The 15,126-nt window shown below is 49.9% G+C and overlaps 3 protein-coding genes across 4 annotated transcripts; 2 read left to right on the top strand and 1 right to left on the bottom strand.

The window, feature by feature from the left end:
• The first annotated feature begins 45 nt into the window (after nucleotides 1-45).
• On the top strand, nucleotides 46-4,439 carry asb16 (ankyrin repeat and SOCS box containing 16). The gene is made up of 7 exons (XM_076038472.1): nucleotides 46-733; nucleotides 875-1,237; nucleotides 2,101-2,368; nucleotides 2,699-3,107; nucleotides 3,194-3,277; nucleotides 3,761-3,871; nucleotides 3,954-4,439. The coding sequence occupies exons 2-7, from the start codon at nucleotides 898-900 to the stop codon at nucleotides 4,137-4,139; spliced, it is 1,398 nt and encodes a 465-aa protein (XP_075894587.1). The 5' UTR covers nucleotides 46-733; nucleotides 875-897; the 3' UTR covers nucleotides 4,140-4,439.
• Nucleotides 4,440-4,870: 431 nt separating this feature from the next.
• On the top strand, nucleotides 4,871-7,998 carry tmub2 (transmembrane and ubiquitin-like domain containing 2). Its single transcript, XM_076038475.1, has 3 exons — nucleotides 4,871-4,990; nucleotides 6,128-6,771; nucleotides 7,224-7,998. Exons 2-3 carry the CDS (start codon nucleotides 6,143-6,145, stop codon nucleotides 7,612-7,614), a joined length of 1,020 nt encoding a protein of 339 aa, XP_075894590.1. The 5' UTR covers nucleotides 4,871-4,990; nucleotides 6,128-6,142; the 3' UTR covers nucleotides 7,615-7,998.
• Nucleotides 7,999-8,533: 535 nt separating this feature from the next.
• Nucleotides 8,534-14,876, bottom strand: atxn7l3a (ataxin 7 like 3a). 2 transcript variants are annotated; one of them, XM_076038473.1, is made up of 13 exons: nucleotides 14,534-14,876; nucleotides 13,519-13,618; nucleotides 13,283-13,415; nucleotides 13,021-13,192; nucleotides 12,804-12,901; nucleotides 12,680-12,702; nucleotides 12,528-12,573; nucleotides 12,133-12,170; nucleotides 11,969-12,037; nucleotides 11,813-11,856; nucleotides 11,146-11,217; nucleotides 9,973-10,109; nucleotides 8,534-9,889 (listed from the first exon to the last, which is right to left on the bottom strand). In XM_076038473.1, exons 2-13 carry the CDS (start codon nucleotides 13,567-13,569, stop codon nucleotides 9,651-9,653), a joined length of 1,122 nt encoding a protein of 373 aa, XP_075894588.1. In that variant the 5' UTR covers nucleotides 13,570-13,618; nucleotides 14,534-14,876; the 3' UTR covers nucleotides 8,534-9,650. The 2 variants fall into 2 exon arrangements, with proteins under 2 accessions (XP_075894588.1, XP_075894589.1); XM_076038474.1 differs by lacking the exons at nucleotides 11,146-11,217; nucleotides 14,534-14,876.
• Between the last annotated feature and the right edge of the window lie 250 nt (nucleotides 14,877-15,126).

The raw sequence follows: 15,126 nt of genomic DNA, 5'->3' as shown, positions 1-15,126 counted from the left end.
GACGTGATGACGTAACCGTGTTTTTTTTTTTTTTTTTTTTTTTTTTTAACAAAGAACGCAGAAAAAGAGCGAGAGCGTTAACGTCACCTCATCGCCGCGCTCGCTTTAGTTTTTTTCTTCCGAGCTAGCTTCCTTTTCGATTTTAGCCAAATTTAGGTCGCATTAACATTAAAAAAAAAAATTCTGCTCTCGAATTGCCGAATCAACCCAACTGAGCTGCTAAAGCTGGAAAAGTAATCTGACTAAAACTATTCATCTTGCTTCATGTCAACATACAGCTGAATTGTGACGAATACCATACAAAACACACGACGTCAAACAACTGTTGTGTATTCCACTCACACAAACAGATAATGAACATTAAAAATACAAAATAAAAAAGCCTACCGGGGACTTCCCTGATGGGAAGGTTTCTACTTTGTGACTCTGTTCTTTGGCACAACGACACACTGTACGTCTCCAATCAACACCTCCGCTCTGTGGTCATATTTGGAATTACAAGTGTCAGCTTGCATTCTGATCTATTAATAACTGTTGCTGCAGTTTTGTTTTAGTGTCTCTGCTAAAGTCGACTGGCCTTTTTTGGGGGGGGGACTGCCTTTGAAGAACCTTGCAGGTAGTGCAAACAAAATCCAGTGCAAGATTCAAAGATAAGCACAGGGTTTCATTTTTAACGGTTGATGACCCAGGACACCTTGAGTTCCCCCGGGACTGAACTCTGCCCTGGTGAAAGGTGAGTGTTACGATGACATATCTGACAGAGCACTATCCTGTTTTACTAGCAAGATTAGGCTGCTTCTGCTGACTATCTTTGACCAAGTCACTTGGCGGGACTGGTACTATTTACAGAAGCTTCTGTTTTGTTTCACTTCAGATCGGGCTTGAATCAAAGGCGTCATGTCCAAGGACACGTTTCCGTTCAGCTCGACCTCTCTGCGCTCCCTCAGACTGGAGCAGGAGCACCAGGATTGGGAGGAAGCCAGGCGAGCGTTGGCTCACAGGAGAGCCATGACCAGAGCTCCGCTGGCACCGCCCGCACGCCGGCCTCCGCCCAGGACGCAGCGCCTCCAGGAGGTCCGAGCGCCGCCGCCGCAGGTCCGGTGTCGAGACACGGCCGTCCACAACACCTTCATGTATGGAGACATGAGGGGCGTGTACGCCGTGCTGAAGGACCCCGGGATGGTCAACGCCCTGATGGAGACGGTGCAGGAGGAGATGGTGTGGACGCCAGAGATGGGTATGTTTACAACCAACAGCAGGCATGCGCAAACTATGGCCCAGGGCCATGCGGGGCCCGTTAAGCTTTTTAACTCGGCCCGCCAAAACTTGAAGGAATCATATTAATAATAAGCAATGAATAGGGTCATTTCAATAAAGAGCTAAATAGCACGGGGCTTCAAAGACAGATATTTAGTTGTCAGGCTTTTGTTCATTTTCAATGAAACTTTCTGTTTGTCTATATGCGGAGTGAAACGGTGGAACAGACTGTGGAGGGAGCTAAGACAATGTTCAAGCATGAGCAGGTTCAAACAGCAGTACTAGCACATGCTATTTACAAGGTATAGGGAAGAAGAAGGGTGTGACAAACACTAAGGTTGTCACAACTGTTTATTGTATACACGGGTATTTATTTACTTGACGGTGATGATGATGATGACTTATTGGTTTATTTTTATTCATTTTGTTTTTTTCACCATGTTGGCACTTTGTCATGTTTGCTAGTATAAATGTAACTGATGGATGAGTGCGAAGGGGTAGGACTAGATAAGCTATTGCATGTTGGGCTACTTTTGTCGTCTTTGTTTCCTGTTTTCTTTCTTTTGTGTTGTTTGTATTTTTGTATGGAGCACATGTTTGAAATAAATCTAATAAAAAAAAAAGAAGACATTTAAGCAACATGTTTTCTACATATCCTATCATATATATATATTTTTTGAACTCCTATGAGGTGGGTCACCAAAACACTCCATCCATCTGCTGCTGCTCCGCCCTTCTGTCAAATTTCATAACCCACTGCGGCCCACCAGTCAGAAGGTTTGCCCAGCCCTGTCCTGCGGTCTGACTGCTTGAACTGCCAGTTCCTTCCTCTCCCTCCGCCAGGCATGTGGACGCTGAGCTCCAAGGTGAAGCAGACGTCGGCCCTGCGCCTGGCAGCGGGCAGAGGCCACTCGGGCTGCGTGGAGGAGCTGCTGTTTCGCGGCGCCGAGGTGAACGCCGACCCAGGGGGAAACGCCGCCCTTCACGACGCCTGCACGGGCGGCCACGCCGTCTGCGTCCGACTGCTGCTCTCGCACGGAGCCGAGCCGGAGCTGCTGTCTGCGGACAGCAGCACCCCTCTTCACCTGTGCACCTTCGCCCAGTCAGTTGAGTGAGTGATCAAAGGGGCTTCATGTGCACCAATAACCAGCCTGGGTCACTGATTGCAAAGTTTCGGCGCTTTGTGATGTCACAAGCGGCACAAATACCCAAGCGATTATATCTCCCAGTTTAGTAATCGCACCCCCCAGATGTGTGTTTTTGTTTTTGTCCAGAGGTCAAACTGTCAATTTAGATGGAGGCTACACACAGGGATTTTTTGGATAATAATTGCCGTGCGCCTGCTTCGCTGGAACCAGCGTAGAAAAAACGTATAATGACGAAATGAGTCTGAAACAACCCCCTCATTTGAGTCCATCGCCGTGCACCCCTCTGACTGCAGGTGCGCCGAGCTGCTCCTGGAGCGAGGCGCCGACGTCCACGCCAGGATGAGGGGCTCCAGGCTGACGCCGCTGCACGTCGCCGCCCGCCGCGGCCTGGAGGAGCTCGTGGAGCTCTTCCTGAGGCACGGGGCGGACGTGAAGGCCACGAGCTGCGAGGGCGAGACCCCGCTGAACGCGGCGTGCTCCGGCGCCGAGAGGCCCTCGGAGGCCGGCCGCTACCTGCGCGTGGTCCAGCAGTTGCTGCAGGCCGGGGCCGAACCCAGGACCGCGGGCAAGAAGCGGCACACGCCGCTGCACAACGCCTGTTCCAACTGCAGCCCCCGCATCGCAGAGCTGCTCCTGCAGCACGGCGCCGAGCCGGACGTGGTCAACTGTGCGGGCTACACACCCATGGACTGCTTGCTGCAGGTCAGCTGATTGGAGGAGAGGCCGGGGCTGCACGCTTGGAGTCAGATACGCATCAAGTGCACTGTCTTGTCTGTTCACTCTGTAAGGTGGTTGAAGATTACCAGGATCAGCAGCTGGGAGCGACGACGCGACTGCTGCTGAACTACGGAGCCAAGCCTGTTTCAGCCGAGGTCGGACAAATTTGCACCCAGAAAGAATGAAAAAAAAAAATGGTTTTCTGACAATCAGGTTGAGTTTTCCCACCAAATCCACAGGAATCCCCTTAAAAATGATTGGGAAAAGTAACCGGTTGAACTTTCTGTTATATTCCCAGTGGACCACATTTCTCTTTGACAGCCAGTGGAGCCAGGCTACACTTGACTGGAGACAATGTGCCACTGCAGGGTTGAAGGAGCTTGACTCGTGATGGAAGAGTTAACAGTCTTTGGACTGATGATGAAGGTCTCCAGTGTCGTTCTTTGCTCTTCCCTTTAATGTGAAAAATCCCCACCCGTTCCATTACAGCGGCGCCCACGCTAATCTCTCGCTCGCTGTCACTCCTTGTAAAGTCCTAAAACCTCCAAGTGATGCTGGTGTGGCTTCGGCGGGAGCTGCGCGCATCCGTCTGGAAAACTGGATGCGACAGCTTTGACATTTGTCCGTCTCGTCCTCAGATGCTGCAGCGGTGCCTCCCCTCGGTCTCCACCCTGGAGGCCATGCTCAACTCCTACGCCTCGGTGCCGCCCTGCGACTGGGTGGACTCTCTGTCCCCCGAGGTTTACCAGGTGAGTGTGATCGGCCTCCCCGGCTTCACGCTCCACTTCTCCGCTTCTCCTCTTCTCATGTCGTCCTCTGCCCCTCCCTCAGGAGCACCCCCTCTTCTGGGAGTCGCTGCGTCGGCGGTGCGGCCTGCCTCGCTCGCTGCAGCATCTCTGTCGCCACGCCTTGCGCAGGCACCTGGGCGCCCGCAGCCACTCGGCGCTCGGTGCGCTGGACATTCCCGACTCTGTCAGACAGTACCTGCTGCTGTGTGACGACGGCTCCCTCCACTGATATCACAGGATGCGTCCTTTACGTTACAGAGAACAGTTGCCTGTTAGTTTCCTTTTTGGTTCTGATGTTGATGTATTAAACTCCAGCTTTAGTTTTTAAATTTTAATGCTATTTAACAGAGACTAAGTCAAATTGTCATTAAGGGTGATAGACAATAAAAAAAATGGCTTTGTGTCCTCCTGTCAGACTACTTTATCTTTCTCTCTTACAATTTTTTTTTTAAAACATCTTATTTGTGTCATTTGATTTATTGATAAAAGAAATACAAACGCTACCAGTCAAAAGTTTGGACACACCTTCTCATGCATTTTCCCCCCCTTTTTTCCCCGTGTGTTCATACGTTGTTTTGATGCCTTCAATGAGAAACTGCAATGTCAGTTGTCATGAGAATGAAAGAAAACACATTGAATTCATAGGGTGAGTCCAAACTTTTGTCCGGTACTGTAAATGTGCAAATTAAGGTGTATATTTGATTTCTAAATAAGCGATAAATAAATGATGTGTCTTACTTATGTAACTTGTAGTGTACTGACTCTCACTGTGGACCATTTTTGTTGAGCTGGAAAAGTTGTAGGGAAAAGGGGGCGTGGGGAAACAAAACAAATGACCGAGCATTATAACGATCGCACAAAAATAAAAATATATATATCAGCACAGACAAAAAGGAATAAAATAAAGTTTATAAATAAATCCAGTGACATGACTGACCTGATTCCAAAACGGGCGGCCGCCGCTGACCCGCGATGACGTCACGCCGCGTCATCGTCTCTGTTGATTCTGTTTGTTGGGTAGCAGCTGCTAGCTAGCGTCGGCTCGGCTCTCCAAACATGCTCTGAGTTCACGTCCGCCAGGTAAGACACGTCTCCGGAACGCGGCCCGAACGACGAGGGGGCGAATGCGTGAGTTCGTCAGTGAGCGCCGTGCGAGGCCAACAGGGACGGCGGCGGTAAACACCCGAAGGTCGCTTTCTGTTTATTGCTGCCCCGCTCTCGGCTAGCTGGGCGGGCTAGCCCTGATGCTAACCGAGCTAATGGCCACATAAAGTTAAAGCCCCGAGGTGAGAAGGTGAGCTTATGTAACGGGGAACATCTCGTTGAAACGGGCCGCCCGTCCACTTTGGCGTGTCGTTGTTGTAGGAGAGCACAACAAATGTCGACACATTTTCTACCGGAGCAGCTGTTAGGGGGGGGGGAAACAAATAAAAGCCTACAGCTGATCTACATGTTGACCAAGTTGAGACTGCACCTACATCACCTACAGAGTTGAGACGTTCACTGCCACATCTCAGACAGTCTTACGATTGAAATGCAACATTTTCTTGTTCGAAGATGCATAACTCGTTTTTGTTTTGTTTTGTTTTGTTTTGGTCTTGTGTCAGTCAGCAACCATGGAAAATAACCCCAGGGGAGAGTGTTGTTGTGTGTGCGGTTTGTTTGTCTCCTTTTAAAAGGCCAGTACAGCGACTGCAGCCCTGTCACGACAGCAAAATTGAAGGCTCCATGCTCCACCCATTTTCAGATCTTTTTGTTTTTGATCCAGGACTCTTAAGCGGTGATTCTCCAGGTGTCCAGCATATGTAGCCCTCCATCTGCCTTAAGATGTCAGAGGGAGGAGCCACTGCCTGGCTGGCAGCGTTGTCATTGTCTGCTTATGGAGTTATGACATCACAGAAACTGCATTTGTCACAGGGGGACACACTTTATGAAAAGAGTGAAGGTTGAAGAGTTAACGTGCCAGTGGTTGTCACATCCCGAAGGATGCGGAATTTGTCCTCTGCATTCGGCCGGCCCATCGTCCCCTGAATACTGAGTGCCAAGCAGGGAGGCGATGGCGACCCTTTTTGCAGTCTTTGGTCTGACCCGGCTGGGGATCAAACCCACAACCTACCAGTCTCAGGGCGGCCACTCAACCACTAGGCCACAGAGCTGGTTCTCCGAGGTCAAAGGTGAAAGCTGTTTTCTTGACTTCTGCTGTTGCTGGTTGTGCAGGTGTGGAGGTCGGCGATGGCAGTGTGTGCCCTGACCATGTTGGACGGGATGGAGGATGAGGTGACGGCGGCGGGCGGCATGCTGCTCCTGGCCCTGGCCCTGGTCTTGGCCTGGCTGTCCACCCACGTGGCAGACCGAGGGGACCACATCCTGGGCACCATCCTCACCGTGGGCGCCCACGCCTCCCTCATCGGACTGGGAGGCCAGGACAGCTACAGCGCCGGGGCCCCTGGCGCCGACGCCCCCGAACAGCAGGCGGCGCCGCCCTCGCAGGAGAACAACAAGCCGGACGACGGCGAGCCGACGGGGTCGGAGAGGGGCGAGAGCGAGGGCGAGGGAGGCGCCGGGGAGGGGGGCGCGGCGGGGGCGGGGCCAGACCTGCTGCTGGACATCCAGAGCAAACAGGCTGGACGTCTGCACCAATCGGATGAGGAGGAGGAGGACGAGGGCGAGACGGAGGACGAGGACGAGGAAGACGCGGAGGAAGAGGACCACGAGCTCGACCGGGAAGACCAAACTGTCACAAAGTGCACTCCAGCGGCGGCGCCCGACAGCGGCGGCATCTCCGTCCGCCTCAAGTTCCTCAACGACACCGAGGAGGTGGCGGTGGTTGAGCCGCAGGACACCGTGGGAGGGCTGAAGAGGTGAGTGAAACAAACGCACCGACGCTCGGCATCAGCCGGAAAATAACGTTTCACTTTTCTCGGGAATAGTTTTGAGTTGTGGTCGTTTGGAATGTGGCGCCACGCGGTTCCTCAGATCCACATCAGGACTGCAGACTCGCGCTGTGGTTGCCCAATTCCAAATGATTGCGAGAGTTTTGCCAGTTGCCTGCCGGTCGTCCTGGTGACCTGATAAACGGTCTGCAATCATTACTGTAATTATAACAAGAGGGGAGCTTGAAGATCGTTCATCAACTCGCATCAAATGAGACATTCAGACACTGAAGAAAACATTCTGGAATCCGCTCATCATCTGATTGTCAGAATCACAAAATCAGGCCCGTGGTATTGTGATTTAAAGCAGAATTTAGCGACGGACCACAAATACACAAACTCAACCCTCTTCCTGTTTTCTGCCTCTTTTGCTCCTGCAGTAAATACTTCTCAGGTCGCGAGCACCAAATCAAACTCATCTACCAGGGCCAGCTGCTGCAGGACCCCAAGAAGACGCTGCTGTCCCTCAACATCACGCACAACAGCGTCATCCACTGCCACGTCTCCCAGGCGCTGCTGGAGCCGCCGGCCGACGAGGGCTCCCAGCCGCCCGGCGCCATGGTGGGCTCGGGGCTGTCGGGGGGGTTCCGGGCGGCCGGCGTGGCCATCAGCACCAGCAGCATGGTGGTGCCCGTGTTCGTGGTCATCCTGGCCGTGGTCTGGTACTTCCGCATCAACTACCGGCAGTTCTTCACCGCCCCGGCCACCATCTCGCTGGTGGGCGTCACCGTCTTCTTCAGCTTCCTGATGTTTGGGATGCACCGCCGCTGAATGTCGCAGGTTGACCCCCCCTCCTCCCTGCAGTGGGCGCGTGTGTGTGACTGTACAGCAAACACCAGGTGAACGATAAGAGAGCAGTCTGCCGTTCACGGAGGTCAGCCAGTTTAGATACCGTCGCTTTCCCAGTGCGACCGCAGGGTTTTTATTTTATTTTATTTTTTTTTTCTCTGTGTACAAAGATAAAGAAGTGAAAGTGGAACCAGCGCAAGAGTCTAAAGTCTGTCGGAAACACTCGCAGTCGCTTTTGTGTGACAGTTTAAAGTCTTTTTTTTTTGTTTGTTTTCTGTGTGTTATCTGAATGGTGTAAACAGGCGTGAATGGTCAACTGCCTCGGCGCTCGGCTCACAGCTGTTGCTATGTAGAGAGAGAGAGAGAGAGAGAGAGAGAGAGAAAAAAGAAAAAGCTAATTTAAATAATCCCTGGCAGTAAGACACTTTTGGAAGAGATATTGTAAATATCTTGTGTATTTTCTGTAAATAAAATGTTAGAAGGACTCAGATGAACCTGCATCTGGCACTTAAGACGATTTGGACCGTCGAGACTGATGCTGGACCGCTCCGTCTCAGATTAAAGCATTTCAAACCAAAAAAAAAAAAAAAAAAAAACCCAAAAGGTTTCACCGCCTCGTCTATATTTATCTACACACAAAAAACAGTTTTACACGCTAGCGTGGAGAGAGAGAGAGAAAAAAAGAAGAAGTTGCTAGTATAGTTTTACATCAGCTGCTTGGACTCACAGCTCTGAATAGAAGCATCATGCAAACACACAGCAAGGTCTTTATCTTTGGTGCACATCACAAGACTTGACCGCAGGAGGGGACCACAGAAACATCAGTGACTGCTGACTCAGTCCCCTGGGGGGGTGGGGGGTGGAATTCAACATCAAGCAAAAAGTCAAATCTACAGTTAAATCTGCAAGTAGAGATTTTTAATCAGAGAAATGGATTTAAAAAAAAAAAAAATGAAACACATCAACACTGAGCCAAATATTAGTGCAACAGAACATCTGACCATTCAGACGTTTTACATCAGAAATCAATTATAAAGGCCTGTATGAGTCATCATGTGGGAACGCTGCAGCCCTGAGCGTGTTGGGGAGATCTTTGGGCAGGAAACAAAAAGACGCTCGCATGAAAAGCGTGAAGCAAAAGGAAGTCTCGTCGAGTCTCCTAATCCGCCATTCATTTCCCCTCTCGCCGTTTCCCTGTGTGTTCCACGCACGCCTCCGACAGCTTCCACAAATATCAAAACATTTTCAGATACAAAACGGTTTCACTTCATCGGCACCGACGAGTACAGACTTAAATAAATCATCCGTGTAAACCAGCCAACGAGCAGAATATCTAGAAATACAGACGGTGGTGCAAGCACCTTCACAAGTGTCACATTCCATGATGCATAGTTCAATGACAATATCAACGGTGGCATGTGTGCTGATTAAACTGCACAAACACGCAGGAAAGGAAAGAAAAAAGTGCCATTCACACTGGATGCAGATCACACACACACACTTACACAACTGTGCAACGATGAGTCAACCCAGGGGGAGGAATTAAAAACAAGGACAAGTCCCAGGAACACCAGCAGGGGGCAGAGTACCTCGACCCTTCAAAACGCAGAATACATTTCTAGTGCGAAATCTAAACGCAGGAAGAAGGGAAATCACTCTGCCCATCATGGTTGAGTGGAAGCCACCCAGGTGCATTTGGTTAAACTGGCCAGCAGGTGTCACTTTGTCTACAGAGTTTGGGGCGACTAAGAAAGAAAGTTTCTCCTGGACCAACCACTAGTCGGAACAATAAAAACATTAATAACAATAACAATAATAATAATAAGTATATATCTGGGGGGGGAAATGACCACTTGTGCTTTTAAGCACACCGTGTTTAAAATAGAGGTCTAAATCCTTCCCCTTCTATTTAGAATGAATGAACAGGAATTACTAAGTTTTCCTCTCCTATTCAAAGTCTGTACAAGCGGAGGGGCCTCGCAGTGGAGGCAGGGGGCGCTCTTACAGCCTGCTGTAGGCTAGTTCAGGTTATCAAAGATACTGGGAATGGAGGGCGCGGGGAGTTTGGGCCTCTTTTTCTTGGTTGGTACACCGGGGTTACCCTGCGAGATGCTGCTGCTGCTGCTGCTGCTGCCGCCGCCGCCGCCAGTCAGGACTCCGCCCACCACCTGACCTCCTCCGCCTCCTGCACCAGGGCCCAAGCCGAGAGACGCTCTCTTCTTCTTCTTCGGCCTCCTGGAATCCAAGTGGTTGGTGCCTGCGAGGGGGAAACAGGAAACGCATCAGGCTCGGTGGCCAAGTGGCGGCGGCGGCGGCGTGCGCACGGCTCGACTTCCTCACTGGCTTTCGACGAGGCCGAGTCGGTGGGCGACACGTCGGGCGAGTCCTCCCACTGCAGGCGGCTCAGCAGGGTCTGTCCGTCTGGAATGTCGAAGCCTTCGTTGTCCACCGCGGGGTCGGCGTCGGGCAGGAGCGGCCTGCGGCCACAACAGAGGGAGACGCCTCAGAGTCACCTGGCAGCTCACATTTGGAGGCTGTTCTTTCTTTCTGTAGGTGCATCCAGACTGGTGATAACTGAACACTGGTCATTGTTCATGCGTCTGCTGGGATTGGTGGTTGGAACTGTGAAAAGGTCCCGCATTATTAGGTTGTTTTTTTAACAACGTTCTGTCATTTCAGTGAACTTTTACCCATTGTGATGTCACAATGTCGACTGTCCCGACAGAGGGAGGCTGTGAAGAAAGGGCCAGAGAATTATGCCATTTTCTGGAGGTCCTGGATGAGCGTTTGACTTTTCAGTAGTGCTGTAGTAATGGAGATTGGTCTTGGCCTCCAGACCACTTTTTAAGGGTCTCGGACTGGGCCGACTCTGGATTTTTGATCAAGACCAGTGGAAACTCAGCCAACACTGTAACGACACGATAATAACGGAAAATAATCCAGCTGCTGCTGTTTTGCACTCTGTTTGCGACACCCAGAGTTAAACCCTGCCGCTTTATTCCTCGTTCATTTATTTTTTCATTTTACGAAGCAAAGTTGTTTTTTCCAAAATGTTTCAAAATAGTTGGCAAAGCAGCAAAATGTTCAAGAAAATCATGAAAAGACACCTTGCTGAAAAGAAATATCGCTGTTTGATTTAGAAGCAAACTTGAATTAAAAAAAAGATTCTGGTCATTTTTTTCTGTTTTGTTGATGTCTTTCTTTGATATCTACGGTCTTGGTCTGGTCTCGATCTCGGTACTGCCTAGTCTTGATAATGTCTTGGTCTCGGTTGGTGCGGCCGTGACTACAACGCTACTTTCCAGGAGGCAGGAAATGACCTGTATGGGTTGAAGCAGGTCGAGCTGCACCGTTAATGTCTCGGTTAGAACAAGCAACCAGCTGCTGCGCCACACTCGCCTCTTTGTGCAGCAGTAAGTTAACAACACCCAGCGAAAACACACTGCTTCTGTCCGACACACTTGCATTAGGGTGGGAGGGAACTGGGGGGATGGGAGGGGGGGGCACACTCACGCGGACGGCCCCAGGACGAACACCCGGACGGCCCTCCTCTGTTCGTCCGTGTGCTGGGGACATCGCTGAGACCTGGTGGGACACAAGGTGGCGTTATACATTCCCCAAGGGAGGCGGGACTGGGCCTGCTTGGGACACGGTCAGCGGCCAATCAGAGCAGCGGCAAGGGGGGGGGGGGGGTAGCGGCACGTTACCAGGCGAAACGTTAGTCTCGGCCGGTCACTGACAGAGTCCGCCGGGAAATCAAAGTCTTCAGAGGTTTGCAGTTGAATTTGGAGACGAGTCAATCGGTCACTGATCCAAACCAAATCATTTCCCCCCAGCAGGTCGCAGCAGCCACCCGTGTACCCGTGCATGATCATCTTCGAAACGCACGCGAAGCCGATCATGTTGACACAAGCAGGTTCAGACTGCGTTGATCCTACGGTGTCACAGCAGGGCCAACTGGCGGCGCGTCCCAAATCGCACACGGCAATTTATCACACGTGAAGCCAAGTGTGTTAGTGGCCAGACTGAGTGGCACCTCAGCGACTAGGTGTCCGCTTGCCAATATGAGTGATAAGGCAGCTGAACCAGCAGGCCAGTCCATGTCCTTGTGTGTTTAATACACACGTGTGCGATTTGGGACACCCCTGAAGAGTGCTGCCAGTGTTGCAGAGTGAATTACCTGGTGCACATCTTCTTGGTGTGTTCAGAGATCACCCCGCATTGCTGCAGAATCAGACCGCATCATCATCATCATCATCATCATCATCATCATCATCATCATCAGACTCTGAAAGACTTGGACGTGCTCCGCTGCTTTCAGAACCGCTCGGCTCACCGTCGTCAGAAGGGATCGGACTTCGTCTGGACCCAGCGTTTCGTAGTTGATGCCAGTGCTGTAGTTGAACTGAAAGGGGGAAACGCAGAAACACTTTGTGCTGCTGCTGCTGCTGCTGCCGTAAAAGAAAAAGTGAAAGCAGAAAGTGCAGAGAGGACTTTTACCTTGTACTGCTCGGAGCCGAGGCTGCCGCCGAGCTCACCTGCCAGGCAGAGACACTGTTTACACGCTGTTCACTCCACTCAAAGAAGGAATCATCAAACACAAATCATCATAGTAAACATGAAACGATTCTCACCTCTTATAATGCTGATTTTTTTTTTTTAACCTATGTCTATTTTGGCTCACTGTTTATTTTATTTATTTATTTATTTATTTACGGCAAAAGGCAGCTACAGCCGCTTTCATCTCGACTATTAGGAGGACAACAAACAGAGAATTCCTGAAAGAGTTTGCCACAAGCTCCAGCAGCCGAGGCTTGATCTGTCCTCGCCCTGCCGACCATCAATTATTAATAGTTTGACTTTAAAAATAACAAACTTGAAATACATGGACTCACCATTTTTATGTTTGAGAGACTTGGATCGTCTTGGAGAGTTTTGATTCTGCACAAAACAAATCACGATTTCAGCGAGCTCGCGTTAGAATTGCTCGTATGCAAACAAAACCACACAAATGTAATGCAATCTACAAAAGGGAAAAAAACCCAACCTTATCTGACTTTCTCTTCTTGGCTGTAACACAGACATGGTCAGTTAGTTTACCATCTTAGAGCAGTTGAAAGTTTTAAAGAATCCTTCTTATATATATATATTCTATATATTGAGGCACAAACCTTTTTTTTCCGCACCGTACGACCAGTCGTTGTCATTCAGGTCATCGTTGTCTTCCTGGTCGCTCTCTGATTTGCTGAGGTTATTATTACTGGCCAGCCTGTAAGAAAGGAACACACGGATGGATGTGATCAGTTTTAATATTTGCTTTGGATGACGATGAGGACAGTGAGGACATCAAGGTGAAGAGCCACTGCTGACTGCTGTGTGCTGGGCCACCTGCGGTTGGCGATGCGGCTGCTGTTGCGCCCCATGCCCAGGCATTTCTCCAGGTGCGGGGCGAAGCGAGACGCCGCGATCAGTCGTTTGCAGTTGGGACACTCGCACTCCTTGTTCTTCCACTGATTGTACACTTGGCCAAATATGTCCAACCCCGGCTGGTCCACAATTTCTGGATGTCGGACGAGGGAAAAGCGGTAAGGCGCTTTGTGAAATTGGGGGGGGAATCGAGGCCGAGTACAGTGGCAGTGATGGAACTCACCAAACTCCTTCATGCTCTCCTGGTCCGTCTCATCCAAGAAGAAATAACCCTGTTTGACAGCTCGATGCACTTCAAAGCACAGGCCCAAGCAGGCGTCGTCCACCAGCTCGGAGTAAATGTCATGGACCAAAGCCTGATGTGTCAAAAAAACACACACACACACACACGCAGACAGATTTAACAGGGAGGAATTTTAAAAAAGGCCCATGTGATGCTACAAGCGACTTGACACCGACCTCCAGCTTGGTGTTGTCTGGTCCTGACAGGGGCATATCCTCCATTTTCATTTGAAAAACTGTGTGAGAAATCTTGACACCGAGGCAAGGAGACGTCGACCTGCAGAAGAACACGATGACAATGACAGTTGAAGGTTCAAGAGGCAGAGCAACAGTACGCTGGAAACCTTGCAAAGGGAACCAAGTCAGCACACTATGACACTGGCACCTGTCCCAAGTGAGCGACAACGCCTGCTGCCATGTATTCTTTCCAACCAACTCGGTTTTCTGTCCTTCCAAACAAATGCAAGGACAGAACAACGCATCCATTTTAGCCAGTGGCTGTAACCAGAGGGTTGAATATGCGGTTCTCTGGAGAGGTACAGAGGTGTATTAATAATAATAATAATAATAATAATAATAATAATAATAATAATAATAATAATAATAACAATAATAATAATAATAATAATAATACCTCCTCTAGCCAGAATGGAAAAGGCATATCTGAATTTTCTGATCACTTACAGATTGACAGACTTACTCATTGTAACAATTAAGTGCTGACGTCACGGTAAAGGCCAATTAGCCCACACAACAACACCCCGGACACAGCAACAGCAACGGTTGCTGCGATTGAACGCGAGGTGAACCACGTGACCGGTAGTCGGTTTTGTTATTAACGTCTTAAAAACGATTAGCGCCCCTTGAATGGACCTCACCTCCATTTTTCATACATCAGCAATAGTTATAGAGTCATAACAGATTAAAATCAGCTGAGAAAAGGCATTTAAATTGAACTGACTTCAGTCTGACCATCGTCATTTCAATGCAAGTGTCAAGAGTCGAGACTGGACGGCGTTTCAATGATGAGCTAGTGTTAGCATTGACTACGCCATCCTATACGTCCAGCTGGGTGAAGAAACAATAGGGCTCAAAAGAAGAGAAGCCAAAAATAAAATACTGTAAAGAAAAAAAAAGACTCTGGCAAAGAGGTCTACAGTGGCGTTACAGTGGCGGTGACGTTTGAACACACCGTTTCCTCTTACCGGAGAGAGTCAGCCCGAGGCAGGCGCTTTCTGTGCGGGCGGTGACATCGCCGTCATCGGCGCACCCGGAACACCTGCACACGGACGCCGCTTTTTGTCCACCGTCGTCGTGTCACGTCCGGGAAAAAACGTCTTCGGCTTCGATTGCTTACAGTCAGTCGGTCGGTGCGGCAAACCTTTTCCAAACCCCGCTTGACAGAGGAGGAGGCTAAACAACACGGGAGGACCGTGAAGTGACGAGAAGAAACACTTAAATCCGGTTCTGATCTTCAAAATAAAAGCATCACTGAGCAACCTGGCGCAGGTACAACTTCGCGAGTGCTTTCAGTGAGTGACTGTGGTGATATCAGCATAGTAGGCTGAAGAAGGTTTATATACACTCGGCCTACATTGATTTCCTTCAGCCTGTGGTATAATTTCATAAAAAACAGCATATTGTTCCGGGTGTATTTTGTAATCTTTTGAATTATTTTCTTTAGCGATTACCTTGTCTCAGCAACATTTTATTTCAAAGGCGCAACAGGCCAGTTTCCGTTTTTACCCGTCACCTTGATGCAGGCCGCTGACGTTCGAGTCTGAC

The sequence above is a fragment of the Nelusetta ayraudi genome, unplaced genomic scaffold, assembly GCF_046127955.1.
Source record: "Nelusetta ayraudi isolate G7.1 ecotype Tasmania unplaced genomic scaffold, CSIRO-AGI_Nayr_v1 ptg000057l, whole genome shotgun sequence".
NCBI lineage: Eukaryota > Metazoa > Chordata > Actinopteri > Tetraodontiformes > Monacanthidae > Nelusetta > Nelusetta ayraudi.
The sequence above is the reverse complement of the archived record's forward strand: the minus strand, read 5'-3'. Positions and strand labels throughout refer to the sequence as shown.